This window comes from Hyaena hyaena, unplaced genomic scaffold, assembly GCF_003009895.1.
Source record: "Hyaena hyaena isolate Hyena2069 unplaced genomic scaffold, ASM300989v1 scaffold_55, whole genome shotgun sequence".
NCBI lineage: Eukaryota > Metazoa > Chordata > Mammalia > Carnivora > Hyaenidae > Hyaena > Hyaena hyaena.
In genome coordinates, this window is record NW_024080687.1 from 2,143,246 (window position 1) to 2,162,304 (window position 19,059).

Here is a 19,059-nt window from a genome sequence, read left to right on the forward strand (position 1 = left end):
CGAAGTCACTCAACCCCCAATTTTATTTTCCCAACCCAATATAAAGAAATCCCAAAGCGATCAGTTTTGTTACTGGTCCTCTAGGCAGGGCCCCTTCATCAATGAAGAGACTTCAAAAAGACACCCTAACATCTTCCTATTACTTCTTTTCATTTTGAAAATAATCTATAATCTTGTTTTATTCTTTATCTTAGTAACAGATTTCAAAAAAATAAAAAATCAAATCAGACTGAAATCAAACCGGTTTTCAACGTAGTCTGGAACTATCTTACATTTCTGGGGGCAAATAGGGAGAGTCTAGCCCTTAGAAATTCTCCTGAGGCTCATACACTGAATAAAAGGGTTTTAAAAGTGAGGGTGGGGGGAAGGCTTAGTGCCGAGGAATCATTGCATTTCGTGTCTCAGTGGGAGACCTAGTGGCCTAATGCAGCTTTCATGAGAGGCTCTGTGCCCAGGGGAGAGAAGTGGTAGAGCGCTCCTCAAGCACCCCTTCACCGGGCCCCTGTGCCACATCGTACGGCACCAGCTTCAGGCTAATTGCAAGTGGTACCTGAAGGCAAAGCTGGTTTTGCCCTGAAATGTGAAGTCCTTTAACTTCGAAAGCTAACGGCGTGCCTCCTTAATAGGTATTTCCGGTGCTTAAACTTATATAAAACCATAGTCATAAACCACTTCATGTGGAAATCAGTTTTCTGAAAGGCCTAAAAATTTACACTTGTGATCTTCAGAGACTGGGTTTCGATTTTCTAAAATTGGCAGAATTAGGACAAGGCCTTCTATCATAGCGGTGTTCTCAAGACTGTGTCTCATCTAAAATCTTCCAATTCTTTGCCTCTCGCATATTTGCTTTTCCTACAGTTTTGATCCACAAGGGAAAGCACTTAGTACTTCTTCAAGGCTTTAGTCAGGAGGTACCTCTTCAGCCCCGTTTTCATTTAGCCCTTGTTCTTGGATACTCTAGTATTTATCAAAGGCATAAATAATCCTGACACTTTTCCTTAAAGGTGCCGATTGAGAGTTCTGATTTTTGTCAAAATGCACTTCGCCTGTGATCTCCCTAAGTGCCATGATGTGCGTTTGTAATCCAACGTGACTATTTAAAAACAACAGATAGTTAAAAAAAGTTTTTCTGGAAAATCAAAAACCGGACAGTACCAATCAGACAGCCCCGCCCGGCCCAGCCCCCGCAATTAAAAGTCTCACCTGCCTGGCTCTTCTTACTGAGAGTGGAAGGCCAGAGGCAGAAGTCAGAGGTGGCAGTGTCATCATCTGTAAAATGAGGGGGATGAGCTCTAAGTTCCCTTCCAGCTCTAACCGATCTAGCACCTTGAACTCCAAGACAGCAGGAGAAGCAAAGCCTTAGGGGAGGGGGAGGCAGAGAAGTTCCCACCCCTCATTAGTGCTTTCCCAGGTTCCGCAGGCCGCGTAAGCAGAGGGTAAAGAGCTAGTGCGCGGCTTCTACTACCAGAAGCAAACACTTTCAGGATGACGAACCAAAACTAACGCAGTCTGGGCAGTTGCTCTCTGCTTTTCATAAATTCTTCCCTCTTCGACAGGCCTCTCTGCCTAACCCTCCCAGATGTAAAATCCTCACTGGCTCAAATGTTAAAATGTGAAAGTAGGGATTATAACAGAATCACAAATGGGAGCAGATGAGATTTAAGGTGTCCCCCACACCCCCCCAACCCCGGCCCCGTGCTTATGCACTCTGCCTTGGGAGATACGGGCACGGCACGGAGACCACGAAGGTTCCCTGGCCAGCCTTTTCATTGACCAGCATCTGGGGAGTTGGAGCTGGCAGAGCTAATAGTAAAAGGCAGGCCACTTCTGTACAGATTACAGTTAATGTTCGGATCATGTGAGAGAAACCAGAATAACGTGAACAATTTCAAACAGAAAGAAGTCCCACTTAAAACATCAACGCCTGCCCCCTGCCCCACCAGAAGCACAGAGCTCACACTGATAGGCTTGTCAATGTAAGGGGAAAAAAATGCTTCTCGTGGGTATTTGTACTTAAAATATGCTGTAGTCATAATTAAAATTCCATGTGGTTTCCCTTATTTTGATGCAGAAGCCTCATTAAAACCCCCGATGCGGGGCCCTGCCAGTAAACTCCAATATGGTTTTGAATTTATTCCTCCGCCCCCTCACCTCCTCTGTTTTACCTGATACATTCTGCTGATGTTTTTATTACCCGTCATATGCCAGGATCGCTGTACCTTTCTGGTTTATAGATGCCGGCTAATGGAAATTGACATTCATTTTTCAATTAACGAGCTCTGGTTGTGGTTTATAGAAAACAATGCAACAAATTTCTGCTAGGTTTACAGAATTTTCACCAATCGTTTCTCATCGTTTGAGACTGTAATGTCTTGAGGATTAACTCCTTCTGGGCAAAGAGAGCTAATGTGGACTTTAAAGGGATTATACAGTCATTTTTATAACTTACAAAACGTAGAATTTTCTGGAATTGCCTTACTCATCTCACGCTACCAAGAAATGTTTCTGAAACACACCGCAATGTGTTCTGTATGAAGAAATATTAACAACTCCTTACAGTCTCACGTGAGATCCCTTATATAATAATCATTGGTGAGGAAAAGGAAAGAATTCTAAACTTGAAAAGAAAAAAAAATAAAGCCCTCCTTAATCTTCAGTTTACAATAATTGTTGCAGCAGCAAACAATATAATTAAACTTTCTTTCACTGAATACGGTTGTATCTGTTTTAATATCTGTTTTGCACAATGAACTCGGGTATTCTTTTAGACAGCCTTCTTGGGTGATCTTGACATCGTGTACTAAACTACACACACCTGTTTAACTAGCCACATTACAACTACAAACTTACCAAAAAAAAAAAAAAAACCCAAAAACCAAAAACTGAAACCCAACAACAACAAAAGACTCAGATGTTGTATCAACTAAAGTAAGGAAAATGTATTATCTACTTATTTTTTTAAAAATATTTTTATTTATTTCTAGGAGAGAGAGAGGGACAGCGTGAGCAGGGGAGGGTCAGAGAGAGAGGGAGACACAGACTCCGAAATAGGCTCCAGGCTCTGAGCTGGCAGTCAGCACAGAGCCCGACGCGGGGCTCGAACCCACGAACCGCGAGATCATGACCTAAGCGAAAGTCGGACGCTCAACCGACTAAGCCACCCAGGCACCCCATATTATCTACTTATTAAAATGGTCAAGATGAAATGCTGGAGAGTTCTGCAAGTACTATTACCTCAATCTAATTTTATAAATGTAAAGCGAAAGCTCAGTAACCGCTCCAGTGATGTGCCTTGTAGCCTAAGAGCTCCCCTGAGCCAGCTTTAAAACCCTTGACTACAACCTACTGATTAAATAAAGCCAGTACTGCCTGGAGTTACATGAAACCCAAGATAAACATGGCACATCTTCCCAAAGGGCTGGTTTTACCCAACCTGGAGATTGGGTATATTGCACAGTAAACATTAATATGATCTACTGTAAACATTAATATGATATGGAGTAGAGCACAACACTTGGGTGAGTTTCTAGGTAAACAGACAAAAACCAAGTGCAACATAATTTTGCACTTATGAGATTTAGGTTGTGTCCCCCAGATTCCCTCTAGTACCCATTTACTCTCCTCTGCTGTTGGTGCTACTCTGATGAAAGGCCCAAATCCCTCATTTACTGCTAAGATAATCCGTTCTAATCTTCCCCATTAACAAACAGGAAAGCTGAGAACAAGAGAAGGGGAGCCACGTATGCTACAAAGGCCTGCCGCTCGAGAGATACAGAGCCATGACTTCTGACCTCTTTGCAATCCTAGTTACCCTTAAGGAATCTGGTTGACACAATCACAGGTACATATATATCTTGCCTTGAAAATCTAACTTTGCGGGAAAACATTTAAGCAGGCTCTTCCGGTACCTACAGGTTGCCTCAAAGAGAGTTACTGTCTTTGGGATCTACTGACAAACTCTTTGACGCCTTGTTGGATGTAATCTCGCTAAATCGTGGGCAATTAGTTCAGTTGCTCACAGCATAATGGGAATGAGACCTGGGTCAAGGGTTTGATTCCCTTAGGACCTGCTCATTTCCTACAGACGCGTTTCATTCCGGAACTGTTATCTGTACCTCTGGCCACAGTCAGATAGCTGGCAAAGGAATGCAGCTCTCTTTATGAGAGCTGCAAGAACCCTGCTCATTAAAACAGCAGCACCAGAGCCTAATATACATGGAAAGAATATATTAATAAAATTCCCATGAAGCTCAAATAAAAATAAAATCAATATTAAGAGTAAAAAAAAATCTTGGGGCGCCTGGTTGGCTCAGTCGGTTAAGCATCTGCCTTCAGCTCAGGTCATGATCTCACGGTTTGTGGGTTTGAGCCCCGCGTTGGGCTCTGTGCTGACAGCTCAGAGCCTGGAGCCTGCTTAGGATTCTGTGTCTCCCTCTCTGTCTCTGCCTTTCCCCCGCTCATGTTCTATCTCTCTGTCTCTCTCAAAAATAAACAAACATTAAAGAAAATTAAAAAGAAATAAAAATTAAAAATATATATAAAAAATCTTGCCTCTTCCCCCACCTGCCAAGGTCTATGGGGAAAAAGGAAAGTCTCTCTTTACCCAATAGGGTTTCTTGGGTCTTCAGAGCAAGTGGAAAGTATGGTGGAATGAACTGAAACCAAAGAAAAGTGAGGATGAAAGAGAGTCCCTGATCTTGGTCTCATGTCCTACGATCCGCCCCCACCAGCATCTTTTACACACTGCTTTCCAGTGCGTTATCTCGCGTCATGCTTGACTCCTAAATAACGAGTGGGCTGCTGAGGGCAGAGATTTGTCTAATCCTTGTTTGCCTCCCCTTCAGTGCTTAAAACAGTATTACTGGACGTTTCCGGGCCTTTACCTAATACTTTTGTGTACATCTTCTCACTTAGAGGCCCTCCATAAATCATGGCTGGCCTGAGAATGGGCAAGGAGATCTCTAGAATGACTGGAAACAGGAGTTTGAAAACAGTAACAGACAGGGCATTTGCCATTTGGGGTGGTCCGCTAGGAAATACTGTATCCGTGCACTGTCCCCTCTCAGCAGCAGGATACACATCCGACCTGAGAAGGCAAGTCAAGCACGGGAAGGAAGAGGGGCCTGAAGCCAAGTGGAACTACGCTGGTATAGGCAGAGTCCCCTGTCCTACTTTTTAATGTAGGGCGTAAACCTACAGAATGAAAAGCCATCATACTTCTCCGCAATGAGGTGTTAACTTCAAAGCTTCATTGGGGCTTTTAAATGGTAGGAGTTATTGCTTTGGCAAATTTCAAATAAAGCCCAAGTACTTTTTATTAACCCCCTCACAGCATTCTTTGTTGCAGAACATAGAATACTCAAGATCGCCACAGAGCTGCTTTCCTGTAAGAATCTTCTTCCCCTTCTACAACATTCCTGCTGCCCTTCCCCAACTGCTCTATTATATAATTTCCTATTTTCCTCCTGTTCCAATAGCATTTATTTTCCATATCTCTCTTTTGGGCCCTGAAGAGTCACTACTTTACTGAATTATTAGCTGTTTCTTAGCCTGTCCTCTCCAACTATTAAACTAAGCTTTGGATGGCAAAGGTCATGATTTATTTTCCTCTCATGACCCTTCTGCACAGTAGGAGCTTAAGTTTTTGGGGGTTTGCCTTTTAATGTTCATATATGGATGGATGGATAAATGAATCAATAAGTTAAGTTCGTCTAGGGATCAGGAACTCTGTACAATGGCTGGTACATTTTTGACAGATTAAAAAAATAGACAAAATAAGCATTAAAGTAATGCTGACATCAAACCTAACATGTATTCTAACACTATTCCAAACCATAAATCCTTGTAAAACTCTCTTTAAAGAGTGTCCAAAGCTCTTCCCAAGCATCATTACATCACCTGACCTCATGTTTCAGACAGTCAATCACCACTAGTGAACAGATACCTCTGTTTTGCCATTGGTGGTGTTCCCAGTATCCTCAGAGCCAGCGTCTGCATTATACGTCTACACTGGGGGCCATACGGACAAGAGATGAGGGAGCAGGAGGCCCAGGCCACAAAAACATGGCCTGTGGGAAGGTGAGTTAGCACGCTCACTTTCCTCGGGATCCCAGGGCAACCTCCCCCACGAAGGTTAGTTATTTGGGGTAGGTAGTCAAGGTAACAGAAGGTAAAACTGACACTGTCAGAATCTCTGGACCAGTATGGACAGCAAGCACATCAGAGGCATCAAGAACCAAAGATGACCTTTACAGAGGAAGAATGGGAAGTGTGGAGTCAAGGTACAGCTGAATGATACTGGGAGATTAAAACATGGCTCCACTTCCTATGCTGCCCCGACATGCATGCCGGTGAGAAATGTAGAAGATCTGCTTTGAGTTTCCTTGGATGTGCATTCTATGGAAACACATGCAGGGACAGGGAAACTCTCTTTAGGCCACACAAAAACCAGAGGGTGCCAGCCCCGCCCAGGCACAGGTCAGCCACCTTTCACAAGGCATGACCGAGCACCTCCACCATGAAGGGTGGAGAGTGAGGGGAGGCTACTGGCATATTCAGAATCCTCTGTTCTCCTTTTCCAAGGTCATGTCTCACTGCTCCTCAGTTTGAACCCTCTTCTTCGAGGCAGGACATATACTCAGGACCCTCACTGGAGCTTTGCACACAGTCTCCCCAGACTCAGGACCTCTTCTCTTCTCTCTGCCAGACCAAGGTTGGGCACTATCTTTTAAGCTCACCAACAGGGGCGGGGCGCCTAGGTGGCTCAGTCAGTTAAGTGTCTGACTGGCTCAGGTCATGGTCTCACTGTTTGTGGGTACGAGGCCTGCATCAAGCTCTGTGCTGACAGCTCAGAGCCTGGAGTCTGCTTCAGATTCTGTGTCTCCCTCTGTGTCTCTGCCCCTCCCCCGCTCACAGTCTGTCTCTCTCACTTTCAAAAACAAATAAACATTAAAAAATTTTTTAAAAGCCCACCAATACACAAGAACTTCCTGGTATACAAATTCTTATCATGTTTGCTTTGTCATGTACATCCTGAACATTTACGTATGTAAATTCTACTTCATGCATTTTAAAGTATTATCATTGTTTTTAGATAAGTATTGTCATTTTCCAACCAAGCAGAAAGCAAATTAAGAATGAGAATCATGTATCCTTTTAGATCCTACCTAGTACATAGTACCGTGCTGAGAAAGGACGGGTACTTCCACAAAATGTGCTACACAGATGAATGACTAACATAGTCTCTAATAGGCAACAGGAGAGAAGCAGAAATGCTATGTAAATATCATCCAAAAATTGATTTTAGATTATATGCAGAATAGTACTTTGCATTTTCCACCTTGAGGTTTTAAAGGATTTTTACATCAATTTTCTTAATTTCCTTGAATTTGCCCCCTCACACTAAAATGATCCAGTATCTATCATTAAATTAGCTTTACTTGTAATTACATTAGATAATAATTGGAAAAATATACCCTATACAGGAGAAATGTAATGGATCACACCGATGGAGAAGAAACCAGCAAAATGAGAATGTGAAACCAATTTTTTTAAGATAATGAAAGGTCAGACTAGCAAACTCCATAGTTTTGCAAAAGAGAGGAAAAGTGCCTCAACTATCCAGGATAAATATTTATTTTCCGTGTTGTAATGAATTGTACTTTTCCACTGCATGCTCACCAATTCTGAAAGACCAGCTGATCCTAAGGCTAAGAAAGTATGCTATGCTGGAGGAAAGAGAGAGGGGGGGAAAAAAACCAAAAAGAACACAACAACCTGGTGGTTTCCAGAAACTTCAACCATTCCTTAAACCCACCCAAATTTTGAGGATATTGTTGGAATACTGTATTTCCTCTTTTTGAAGGGAAAGGAGGCAGGCGGTAGGAGATGTGGGAGTGTATGCACATAGGCAGTGGGAGTAAGAGAGAAGGAAGGAACCAGAGGGTTGGGGTGGGGGGTGGAGAGTAACGGAGGAAAAATGAGAGAGATCTTCTTGCTAGGCCCTGATTAAGAACTTTTTAAAGGCTAGGAAGGGTGGGTAGTCTTTGAAACCAGATCCTCTGCAGGAAGGAGGCCAGCACCCAGGACACCGTGTCTTTCAGAAGGGGCCACCCACGGTGCCGTGGCGGTCATATGACTGCTCTGTCACATCCTGAAGCCATTTCCAGCCCATGCACACGTCTGTGCTCCCATTTAGAGAGGATGGGATATATTGGGAACACACATATGGAAACACTTTCAGAGAATCAGTTTCCATGAAATTCATAATGAGCCAAGTGGCTTCAGATGTGGTTGCGTTCCTCCGATTAGCCAGAAAAAAAAAAAGGAAAAAAGGAGGAAAAAGGGGACAAATCCACCCTTTCAGACCTTATTTCAGTTTCAGAGAAATTAAAAACCACTAATGACTTATGGCTACCAAAACACGGAGCCACAATTAAGAGAGGAAAAACTAGGAGAAAGAGGGAAAGAGGTTTAAAGGCAGTAGTCTTCCCCTCCTAAAAATAACAGCATCAATATCAGTAATCTTATCTTAAATCAGGGGGAGGCTTTCCTGTGATGTTATCTGTCCAGAGCAGCACAATTCATTTTCTGACATCCTGGCAGAATGCAGTGCGCATGCGCGTGGGGGGGGGGAGGAGGAGGCGGAGGCTCCGAGACCAGCTCTTATTTGATAACATATGTGGCCAATTAATATTATTTTAAAAATTGCAACTAAATGATAAATTGTTCCTAAGTAAATCTTTCAAAAAAAGCCTGGATGCGGAGGGGACAGCCTGGTATTTTCTCGTGGCCTGTGCTAGTGGTAACTCAGACTATATTAAAAGCAGAAATTTATGAACTGGTTGAGATGTTATATATAAGTCACCAAAGCCCAGCTTATAGGAGGGCATGAAATACAAGAAGGGAACAAGTAGGGGAGGGTTTTTAAAGAGGGACACATAACTGATATTAGTAAGGCCGAACACTGTTTTTATATTAAAAAATGGGCATTTTACAGAGTAAAAGTAACGTGAAGATACGAGACCTGAAAAGGCTCTCGGCAGAGGAGTTGGAGTTCTTTGGGGTTCTTTGAGGTTGTGTCAATGGACTGAGGAGCGCGGCAGCAGTGAAAAGAGCCCCGGAGTTTCCTCTGCCCTTTGGGGTGCTTCAGTGGAAAAATCAGAGGAGCGTTTCTCTGGAGTTTGGTAGCATTCCTGAACATGGAATTGTTCAGGAATGCTCTGACTCCAGGTTGCTGGGAACCGGCACTGGCTATTGCTTAACAGAACAACCTTTGCTCTGAGCCAACCATAGGGATCTCATAAGAGATTTAATATTCACGGTGTCCCATGATGTTGCCAGTTTTACGGAGAGGAAAGATCAGCTAACCAGACAAGTGAGGGGGGATGGCTCTGATCTGCAGAGGATCTTGACAGAAGCACTTCTACTCACATTTTGGCACTGAATCCGCCCCACAGCTCTGTGAGGTACACAATGTCACTGACCTCAATGTCACTGACACCCCACCCCGCCACATTGAGGATGACACACTGAAGCTAAGGGAAGTGATTTCCTCAAAGTTACGGATCGGTAATGGGTGGCCAGGACTGGCCCCAGACCTGTGGGGCACTCGGCTGCCACAGGCTTCTCCACGTGCAAAAAATCAGGCTCATTCTTCATGCCAGTTCTAACTGATCGGCCATGCCCACCTGGAGGGCGATGATGAGGAAGGGGCTTGATTAATTATCAAGGACAGCCCTGGGGATAGAGACGGGGTGGGGTGTGAGATGGGGAGGCTGATGCGTGCCACCTGTTTGCCACGCTCGACTCGGCCCCCGGATTCCCCCGTTGTCTTTGCCGCTGATGCTCTAAGAAAATCTTGGGTGAATCACTTTTTCTATTTGTCAGGTTCTCTCATGGGGGAAGACTCTTGTAAGTGAAAACTGGCAAAAGTACACAGCGAAGGGCAAACATCTCCATCTCAAAAGGGCGTTCCTTCCTACAGGTACCACTTGAACTAGCAGAGCCAAAGGAAAAGAAAACTGAAGACATTGGGTCCAAACTGGGAAAGACCCGAGTTGAGACGCAGAATTCTGAAAGTCCCGGCTTACCCCGCACACCCAACTCCAGGCCCCACCAGAACTCTTCCGTAAAAAGCATGCCCATTGCAGTAGGGAGAGGAGGCAAGGACAGCAAATCATCACTGCAGGGACCACATTCTGAATGCACCCCCCTGAATGCACACAATGTGTTTCCAGCTTGCACTTCAATTCTCCGCTTCCTCAGGAAGAGCTCTGAGCCTCTCAATCTGAGCGCCAGTGCACTCAGACTCTGCCTCTGGGTCCAGCACCGAGCCAGAAAGGCCTGGAGGAAGGAAAGTCAGCTCCAGGCAGCAGCTGCCCCTGAGGTGGTTTTAGTCAAAACCTGAGAAGCCTGGCTTTTCCCTCCAAAGGCTTAGCACCCCAGTGTGATACAACACCCCCACAAGATTCAAACCACCCAATGCCCCAAGACCCAGAATTTGAACCAGATCGCCAAAGTACTAACTACTCAGTCTCTCTAAGTCAGCTCCAAGGGGTACAGCTAGGACAGAGCTAACACAATCCATACTAATTAGGATCCAAGCTGCAGGTGTGAGGCTCCAGCAGGGTCCTGCCCGGGCGAATTCTTAGGTTTTCCCTCCCTCCCTCTACAGTCACATGGACACCCCGAACTGCTCCCCAGAGCAAGGCCTGAGCTGGTCATACCCAGGGACCCTCTGCCCACACGTGGCTTTTCTGGGTTTCTGAATCCTCAGCTCTCCAGCTTACTGGTTCCTCAGGACGCCCTTGCTCATCACTGCCTACCAGTTCCATGACTTCATGTCAACGCTCATTACATAAGGATGTGTACCTTTCTAGCTCTCTCTAGCCACACAACAAACATCTGCTGGGCTAGCAGCCTCGTCTCAACTTACCTTTCCAATCTTGTCTCACTCTACTTCATCAGGTCTGCAATCCAGTCAAACTGGACCCATTTCCATCTTCTGTAGGACCTCGCACTTCCCCACCTTCGTGCCCTGGTTTACATGATCCCCTCAGGCCCTCAGTATCCCCACCCTCCAGCCTCTCCAGTCCCCTGGAATTCTAAGCAGCCTTTAAAACCCACCTCACAATCCCCCTCTGCTTCAAAGATCCTTCTTGGGTTCTTGTTTTGGCCCCAAAGGGACCTCTCCATCTGCACCTCATTCTCCACCCGTATCTCTCTCAAGGCGTGTGCGTGCAGTGGACCCACCACCACCCTTATCACTGCCATGAGCCTAATCAGTTTCTTGAGAACAGGCTCTGTCCTTGTTATCTTTAAATGCACTGTCGCTCCTCTCCGAGTGACATGTTGGAAGTATTGAAGTCTGCGTGTGAGGAAGAAGGGATGGGGACACCCTAACTGCACTCTGTGTATGCCTTCTGGCTTCTGCCCGTGCATCCTCAGCCAACTGCTTTTCCTGACCTACAGTCCCTGTGCTTGCCAGGGCCTAAAGGGCTGGGATTAGTTCCAGAGCCACGACTCTGCCGTGACCCCCCGTTTGCGGCTGCGTCTCCTGTTCTAACCTGTTCCCTGTTTTGCGTCCCTGATCCTCAAAACAAAACTTTTTTTCTCAGGTCGCACACTGCTTTTAAGCTGTCCCTGTTTTTCTGGACTTCTGGTTTTCCCTTCCCAAAAAGGGCCGGTGAGGTAGGCATGACACATACCAGCTGATAATGAAGCTTCGTCAGAGAAGGAAAGTACTATCTCAAGGAGGGAATCAGTGGCCAAAATGAAGTTGTCGGGTTTCCTAATTTGTGTCCCTTTTCCACACTGGGCTAGTCTCATTAGCATCCACTATTTTTCATCCTATTAGAAATCCTGATGGGGGAAAGGATGGTATTTCTTTAGCAACAGGGAACATTTCAATTGAAGTTTTTTGGTTCTTTTTTTTTTTTTTTTTTTACACAGTGATGACAGGCACGCCTTCTCACATTGGAGGGTTAGACCCAGTAACATCAGGAAACAAACTACTAAGCTTTATTTAACTTAAAAACTGACTCACTCCGAGAAGAACTTCTTTTGCTTTGTTTCTAGAGGGTAGCCTAAAAGCACGTACAAGAGTCTTCATCCTATCCGGGGACAAAGCTCCTCATACAACTTCCGAATCCTAACGCAGAGCTACAGTGACTCGTTCCTCTGACGATCTCAGTTTCTCCACTCAAGCCTCGCACACGGAATTAACTCAAAACTTCTGCAAGAGAGACGTCCCTTTTAGAGTTTGATTTGGCATCAGTTTCAAAGAGCTGTTTGTATATTTTAGAATATGTAGAATTTTCCTTTGATTGAAACCTCTCTTTTAACAATGGACAAGAGATGATTTCTCTTCTGAGTGATTTAAACAAAAACAAACACATCTTAGTTACATAGAGCCTTGTTCTCAAAGTGGTTTTTTTTGAGAGAAATCAAACCCTACAGATTGTTAAGCATTTGGCAAAAGCCTTCAAACAGCCAAAGCCAAATAATAGTGAACTTTTTCCTTGTTGTAGGAGATAAACAAATACTAGAGCAAATCGGGGGTTGGGGGGGGGAATCTCCTTTCACTTTCTACTCCGCTTGATAACACACACACTCACCCCTTCAGAGGGGTTTCATCCTCTAAGCGTACTTCTGGTGCTATAGTCATAAAACTTGCCACAAATGGCCGTTTTCAACATCTGTTTGTGGCTGCTCCCAGACTCCCTGAATTCCTTTGGGACGTGAAGCCCTCTGTCTCTCAAGTGTAAACAGACATACCTAATTATGTATTAAGGTGTCTGAGAAGAGCTACTTGTTTTGATGATCCCCGTCCCCCCCACCCCTCAAAAAAGAGAACGAGCAAGCGAGCCTGGTCTGCTCTGTGTGCTGTGGGACAAACAGTAGCCCAGTGGTAGCTCCTCTTCCCAGCCCGAGAATACAGTGCACCGAGTCTCTTCCAGATGTTGGGCCCAAACAGCCATGACTGGTCAAGAGAGATGGTGCTGTCACCGAGCCAGGGCAAAATCTATTCAGCTTCTTCATAAGGATTTAATTTCAGGGTAAAAGAGGAAAGAGCAAAGGAGGAGGAGATAATTTAAGGGTAGCTTTCTTTCCTTCTTCAGATCACAAGGGGCCATGGACAGCAATAACAGAAAAAATGGCAGCAGCCTGTTAGAAACGTAGCAGGAGAGAACCATTCTAGAGCCCTGGACGATATGGGATGTGGGTTCTGGTCACAGCCCTGGCCCGGGTGAGCAGGGCTGCCATGAGGAGCCCCTTCCCCTCCCTGACCCACACGTCCCTTGTCAGTAAGATGACAGAATTGGATGAAATCATCTCGATGGGTTTCTAGCTGCAAAATGCTGATTCTGCTACATGTGAGGCAACCTGGAGAATTCTAAAAATACCCTTAAAAGTTCTATGAGAAATTCTGTCCCTCTCAAGAAAGATGCCCATTCATTAAAAAATAGTACCTCAGGTTTTTTTTTTTTTTTATGAGGTATATCCACTTTGCAAAAAATACCCAGCTTTTCTCTCCAGATAACAAATGTCAATTAGAAAATCGAGACTATTTTCCCACAAAATAAAAAAAAATGTAACTGTTAGCAACAGTTTGCAACGGCCTGAAGAAAAAGGGACCACTTTTTACAAAAGCTTTTCATTGTTAAATGGAGCAGTAAAGAGGGTTAAAATCAGTTTTAGGCTCACACATTTGATGAGAAATATGATGTGAGCTCATTCTCTTTAGCTCCATGTTTTGGATTCTTCAAGTAAATTGTTTTGGTCTGAACTATCTGAAATTAAAACAAATAACATTTTACATCAACCTTTCCAATGCTTGCAGAATAAGAGATATAGTTAGGCATAATTTAAGTAGCTTGGGTTTCTCTGTCCCATATATAAAAAGATGTACTTTGAGGTTTTAGGATGTCATTAATATGTACATTTTTAATCTCTCAAATAAAATTCAGATTTACAAAATTAGGAGGTAGACGGTTTCCACTGTTATTTCTGGCAGGCACTTGGTGAGTTTTACTTTATTTTGGGTACCCTGACTTGTAGAAAGCATGAAGGGTAGTAAGTTAGTAAGGACTGCTGGTGTTCTGTCCCCAGGTGCAGGCTGGAAAGACCAATGCAATGAAACTCCCTCCCAAGATGGTACCCTGCAGGCTCGGTAGCAAAGTCTGGTTCTGCTATGGGGAGACCCTCATGACAAAGCCTAGTGAGGAAAATTTGGAACCAAAAGACCTGGGCTTGAGAGTTGACTCTCCTGGTCTTTCCATTGTATGACCCAGGTCTAGTCTCTGAATGTCTCGGAGCCCCAATTTCCTCCCGGTAAGACAGAGATTACAGTAATATCTATGCTCCCATGAGCTGTTGCAGTGATTAAATGAGATGATGTCTGTGAAAAGTGTTTTCTACATATTTAAAATACTATTGAAATCTTATTACCATTATTAATGCTAAGATTTTACTATCCCCTTTGGACTCGGTTGCTGTAATTCACCCCATTTTCCTCAGCACCTAATTTGTCTTAAAACAGTTGGTGGTCTAGAAGCGTTAATTTCTGCCGTCCAAAAATTCCCTCTTATAGGATGTCCTGAGCTTCCTGAGTCTTTTCAATGTCTTCGCTCTCTGGAGTTCCCGATTTAGAGCAGTAGAAGGATCTATGCTTCCCCCTGAGGATGCCTCCTCCTTTCTGGTGGCGTCTTTAGTTCTTCTTCACATGCTCCTTGATACCTGCCCAAGTTTCCACCTCTCTCAGCTGACCCGACCTTGAGGCCGGCATCCTCTGAGACAGCAGCCCGCCCTTCTGCTGGAATCCACCTGTTGCTTAGCTGCTCTGGGCCACCGACCTCCTCACCTCCGGTGTGGTGCTGTGGGGGAATCCACGGTCCTAACTCGCAGAGTGTGTTTGTATCCATCTCTTTATTCATTCCGCTTCCCTTGATGCCAGCCTGCTTGTTATACGTGTTAGAGCTTACCTGCCTCATCTGTGGGCAGCTCGATGTAAATGACTCCAATTTGCATTCTACATAACCTAAGTGGTACAGCTGATGTGATTTTTATAAACTTCTAAGGGTGCCTGAGTTGCTCCCTCTTTGGCTAAGGTTGTAATCTTGAGGTCTGGGAGTTCGAGCCCCGTACTGTTCGGGCTCTGTGAGTTCGGGCTCTGTGCTGACAGCTCAGAGCCTGGAGCCTGCTTTGGATTCTGTGTCTCCGTCTTTCTCTCCCTCTTCCCTGCTCACACTCTCTCTCTGCCTCTCTCTCTCCCTCAAAAATAAACAAATGTTAAAAAAAATTATAAACTTCTAGAAAGATTCGTTTCAAACCTTTAACTAGAAGTTCTACTATTTATACTTTGAGATGTTACTTTTTTATTAAATGTTGGCAGGAAGATCCTTGGGTGGAGTTCACTTTGGGGAAATAGTTTTTCTCTTTCAGGCACCAGGCAACCTGGCATAGAAGAGCAGGAAAGGGCAGGGGAGCCATCTGTGGGGACCCAGGGAGCCGTGGCCTCCCAAGTCCAAAGCTGGCACTTTGAATACTAGCTCGGAAAGTGTGCACACGGGCTGAAACATAATGGTGGCTCCAGTTTTCTAGCCCTGAAGTCGTAGTTTTGCCCAGTCACCACTTCTGTGATCTTTGATATCACACTGCAGTGTGGTAGCAGAAAAGAACAGTGCCCAAGGCTTAAGCACGAGTGTGATCAAGACCATCCCTCAAGCGAAGAGGAAGAAGATTAATTATACACATTTGTACCATAGGGATTTGGAACTCCTGGCTCCTGGGGAGAAAACACCCCTCTTTCTAGTAGAGGGCACTGCTCTTAAATTTCATTCCTTTAATGAGTGACTTTTTTCCCCCCAATGGCTTGTTCCCTGTTGTTTCTCAATCTAGTTTGGCCTCCCCTTTACACTGAATCTTTGGCTTCTATTATCCTTTACTGTTCTATCCCAAATGACAAAGCTAGGGAGAAGGGTTAAAAACTAGGTTTGACCGCCAAAGAAACAGCCAACCTATTACCCAGAATTCCAATCTGTAAAGTGTTGAGAATCCTTGGACTAATGATACATCTCCCATCCTATGAGAGGCTGACATTCTATGAATTGTATCTTCTTTTGAGTCCTCTGTGCTTCCAAAACCCAAGCTGGATCCCTCAAATAAATTTTAAGTAGATTAGGTCACTGTTCCCAAGACCTGGATTTTACTGCTTTCCTTCTTTTCTTTAAAAAGAGTGATGGGACTTTTCAGCATGAGTACCTCTGCACCTTGAATTCCAGAAAGATGCAGATGTCCATGGAGAGTCAGACTTTTGTTACATTTCAAACATGAAAGGTAAAGAATTGCTCTTATCTTCACAAGATCTGGAAGCTGACTTCTAGAGTCACTTATTGAAGGTTGGAGGTGAGGGTTATCTCTTTTTAAGGCACAGGGGATGGTGAAAGAATCCAGAAAGGGCGTGACAGCTGACTACAACACTTATGCTAATTGTCTCGGCTACTTAAAGCTTCCTCCTTCACCCTTATTGTGTGTTTATGGCATTCTACCAATTCAAGTTCTTTCCAATTTAAGATACGCCTGAGTTTCTCAATCCTCTGGGAAGAAGTTGTTCTAGGTGCTTCTTCCATTCACAGAGAGGGCAAGCGCTCATGCCTCATCTAGCTTTACTTTGCTCCTAGGCAAGATATTAGCGGCCAGCCCGAGGTAAGTCAGAACTGGCCCCTTGTTCAGGGGTCCCCTCGTTCAGGGGTCCCCTCACTTCAGAGCTGTTGCTGCACACTTCTGGGCATATGGGCACCTGCATTGCCAGCTTGGTCACACCAGTGTGGCGATTTTCACTGTATTCCGTCTTAAAGGAGTAAAAGGAATTGGTGTGATCAAGGCTATGAAAGACATTGAAAAAGTACTACCTATATTGGAAGAGGGTGAGAAAAACGTACAGTGCCGGTCAGTCCCCCCACAAATTAATCTCATCATTGGCTTCACGGCACTGAAATCTGTGTTTGCACCGTGCCAAGGAAGGGGAGCTCCTGGAAATAATCAGATTGATGTGTCAGTGAGAACAACCGAACCAAGCGTTTCAGCTCTCGAAATGGATTTCTGGCCTGATTTTTCAGGTTGGTGGGTTTGTATTCACCCAATAGTTCAAGCAGTTTCTGAATTACCACTTCACTCTGGGGTGTACAAACAGTGTCCAAAGGTTAACTAAAATTTTACAAGATGTAATATTATTCCTTTAAAGTAGACTAACAGCTGGGGAAAGGCACAGCTAAGACATCTTGATGATCCAGGCATCCGGCTCCAGTCTGGAGTGTCTCCGTCCTCACCACTTTGAGGCCACCTTCCTCCCACCTGGGTGGCCGCCACCGCCTCCCGGACACACCCTTGCTTCCTCCCCATCCTCATACACAGCTCTCCCCCCAACAGCCAGAGTGACATTTTGAAACTCGAAATCCATTTATATCTTGATTCTGCTTAAGATTTGCCCGTGGTAGGGGCGCCTGGATGGCTCAGTCTTGATTTCGGCTCAGGTCGTGACCTCAGAGTTTGTGAGTTCGAGCCCTGTGTCAGGCTGCTGGGATTCTCTCTCTCCCTCTCTCTCCTCCCCTCTCCTGCTCTCTCCCTTAAATAAATAAGCTTAAAAAAAAAAACCTGCCCATGGCTTATGGCTGTGCGGACCAACAAACCCAAACTTCTGCCTCTGACCAGCAGAGGCCCAGCATGACCTGGAATAGCAATCACTCTGATTTCATCTCACTTTCTACCCACTCTGGCCGCCAGACATTCTTCTCGACACCTCAGGGCCCTTGGTCTGGCCTTCTCTGCTGTCTGCGGTGGGTTTCCTCATAACATCACCCTATTTTACTTTCTTTACAGGCCATATCCATAGGTAATATTTTCTCATTTTCAGTTGCCTACCCTTCCCCAATAATAGCTAACATTTATGACCAGGCATTACTCTAAGAGCTCTATGTACTTTATCCTTTTTTCCTTATAACAACCTCCTGAGGTTAGTGGTATTATTATTAGCCCACTTCACAGATGACGAAACTGTGGTACAGACAAGCTAAGTAATAGTCCCAAGATCACATAGTAAGTGAGTCAAAAAACCTGGGTTTAAACCCAGAGCATCTGGCTCCAAAGACTGTTTAATCACTGCATCATATGTCAGTAGGAAAAGCTCCCTGAGCTTTTCTATCTTACCCATCGCTATCTCTAGTGACTAGAACCATGCCAATAAATGAGTGAATTTAACGTTGACAATGATTTGTATTAATAAAGACTTTTATCGTGTGGTCATAAAATATAATGATAGCAATGTTTCACTAAAAGGAACTTTGTTTTAATTCTAATAATATTTTCTCTAAATATATTATTTCTTTACTATATAGAAAGTCTGGTGTTCTCATCCCATTTATCCTATTATTAACAGAATTCACCTGTTCTTTTGTTTTCATAATTGTTAGCAGGTAAGATTCTCAATTCTTCAGTAAAATACATTATATTTCGTTATAACCATCCCCAGGTAAAGAGGGTATAAAATAGAGAAGTCACCATGCAAGGGTATATAAAATCTCAATAAAACAAATTTTTTTTTAAATTTTAATAAAGCCGTGGTTTCAAAATCTCTCTGCAGACTCAACACAAATACAAATGTACAAGGCTTCACATTCAGTAGAAATTCAACTGTGGTCAAATGTCAAGGTCTTTGGTATTAATTAACCTGATCCTAGACTGCTTCCCATCAGAATCAACTGAAGCACAAGACAAAACTTTTCTTGACACCTAGAGTAGTTATTCCTACTAATTTAGTTCATAAACCAAGTACTACACTAGCTTTTATTTTTATTACGGGTGGCAGTATTTAGAGTTCTGACCTGCTGATTCCTGAATGTTTCTGAGAGAAAACCTGCCCTTTCAGGACTTATTTTAGAATCACAGACATTCACAGCTTTATGATGCACCTTGAAGAGTGTCTAGCCCAAGTTGCTCATTTTGCACACAAGGAACCCAAGACCTATAGAACTTAAGTGAGCTGCTCAAGAACTCAGGTCC

At 44.2% G+C, this 19,059-nt stretch overlaps 1 protein-coding gene across 5 annotated transcripts in view; it reads right to left on the bottom strand.

Moving 5' to 3' along the window:
• RUNX2 (RUNX family transcription factor 2) overlaps positions 1 to 19,059 on the bottom strand; it is a 126,542-nt gene that overhangs the window by 4,705 nt on the left and 102,778 nt on the right. For 3 of the 5 annotated variants that reach the window (XM_039231169.1, XM_039231168.1, XM_039231165.1), the window contains one exon: positions 1,204 to 1,269. The exons of 1 other annotated variant lie outside the window; for it this stretch is intronic. In XM_039231169.1, the coding sequence (XP_039087100.1) occupies positions 1,204 to 1,269 (66 nt within the window). Of the gene's footprint in view, positions 1 to 1,203; positions 1,270 to 12,107; positions 12,236 to 19,059 lie in introns of those variants that run through there. One more of the 5 variants, XM_039231170.1, reaches the window with a different exon arrangement.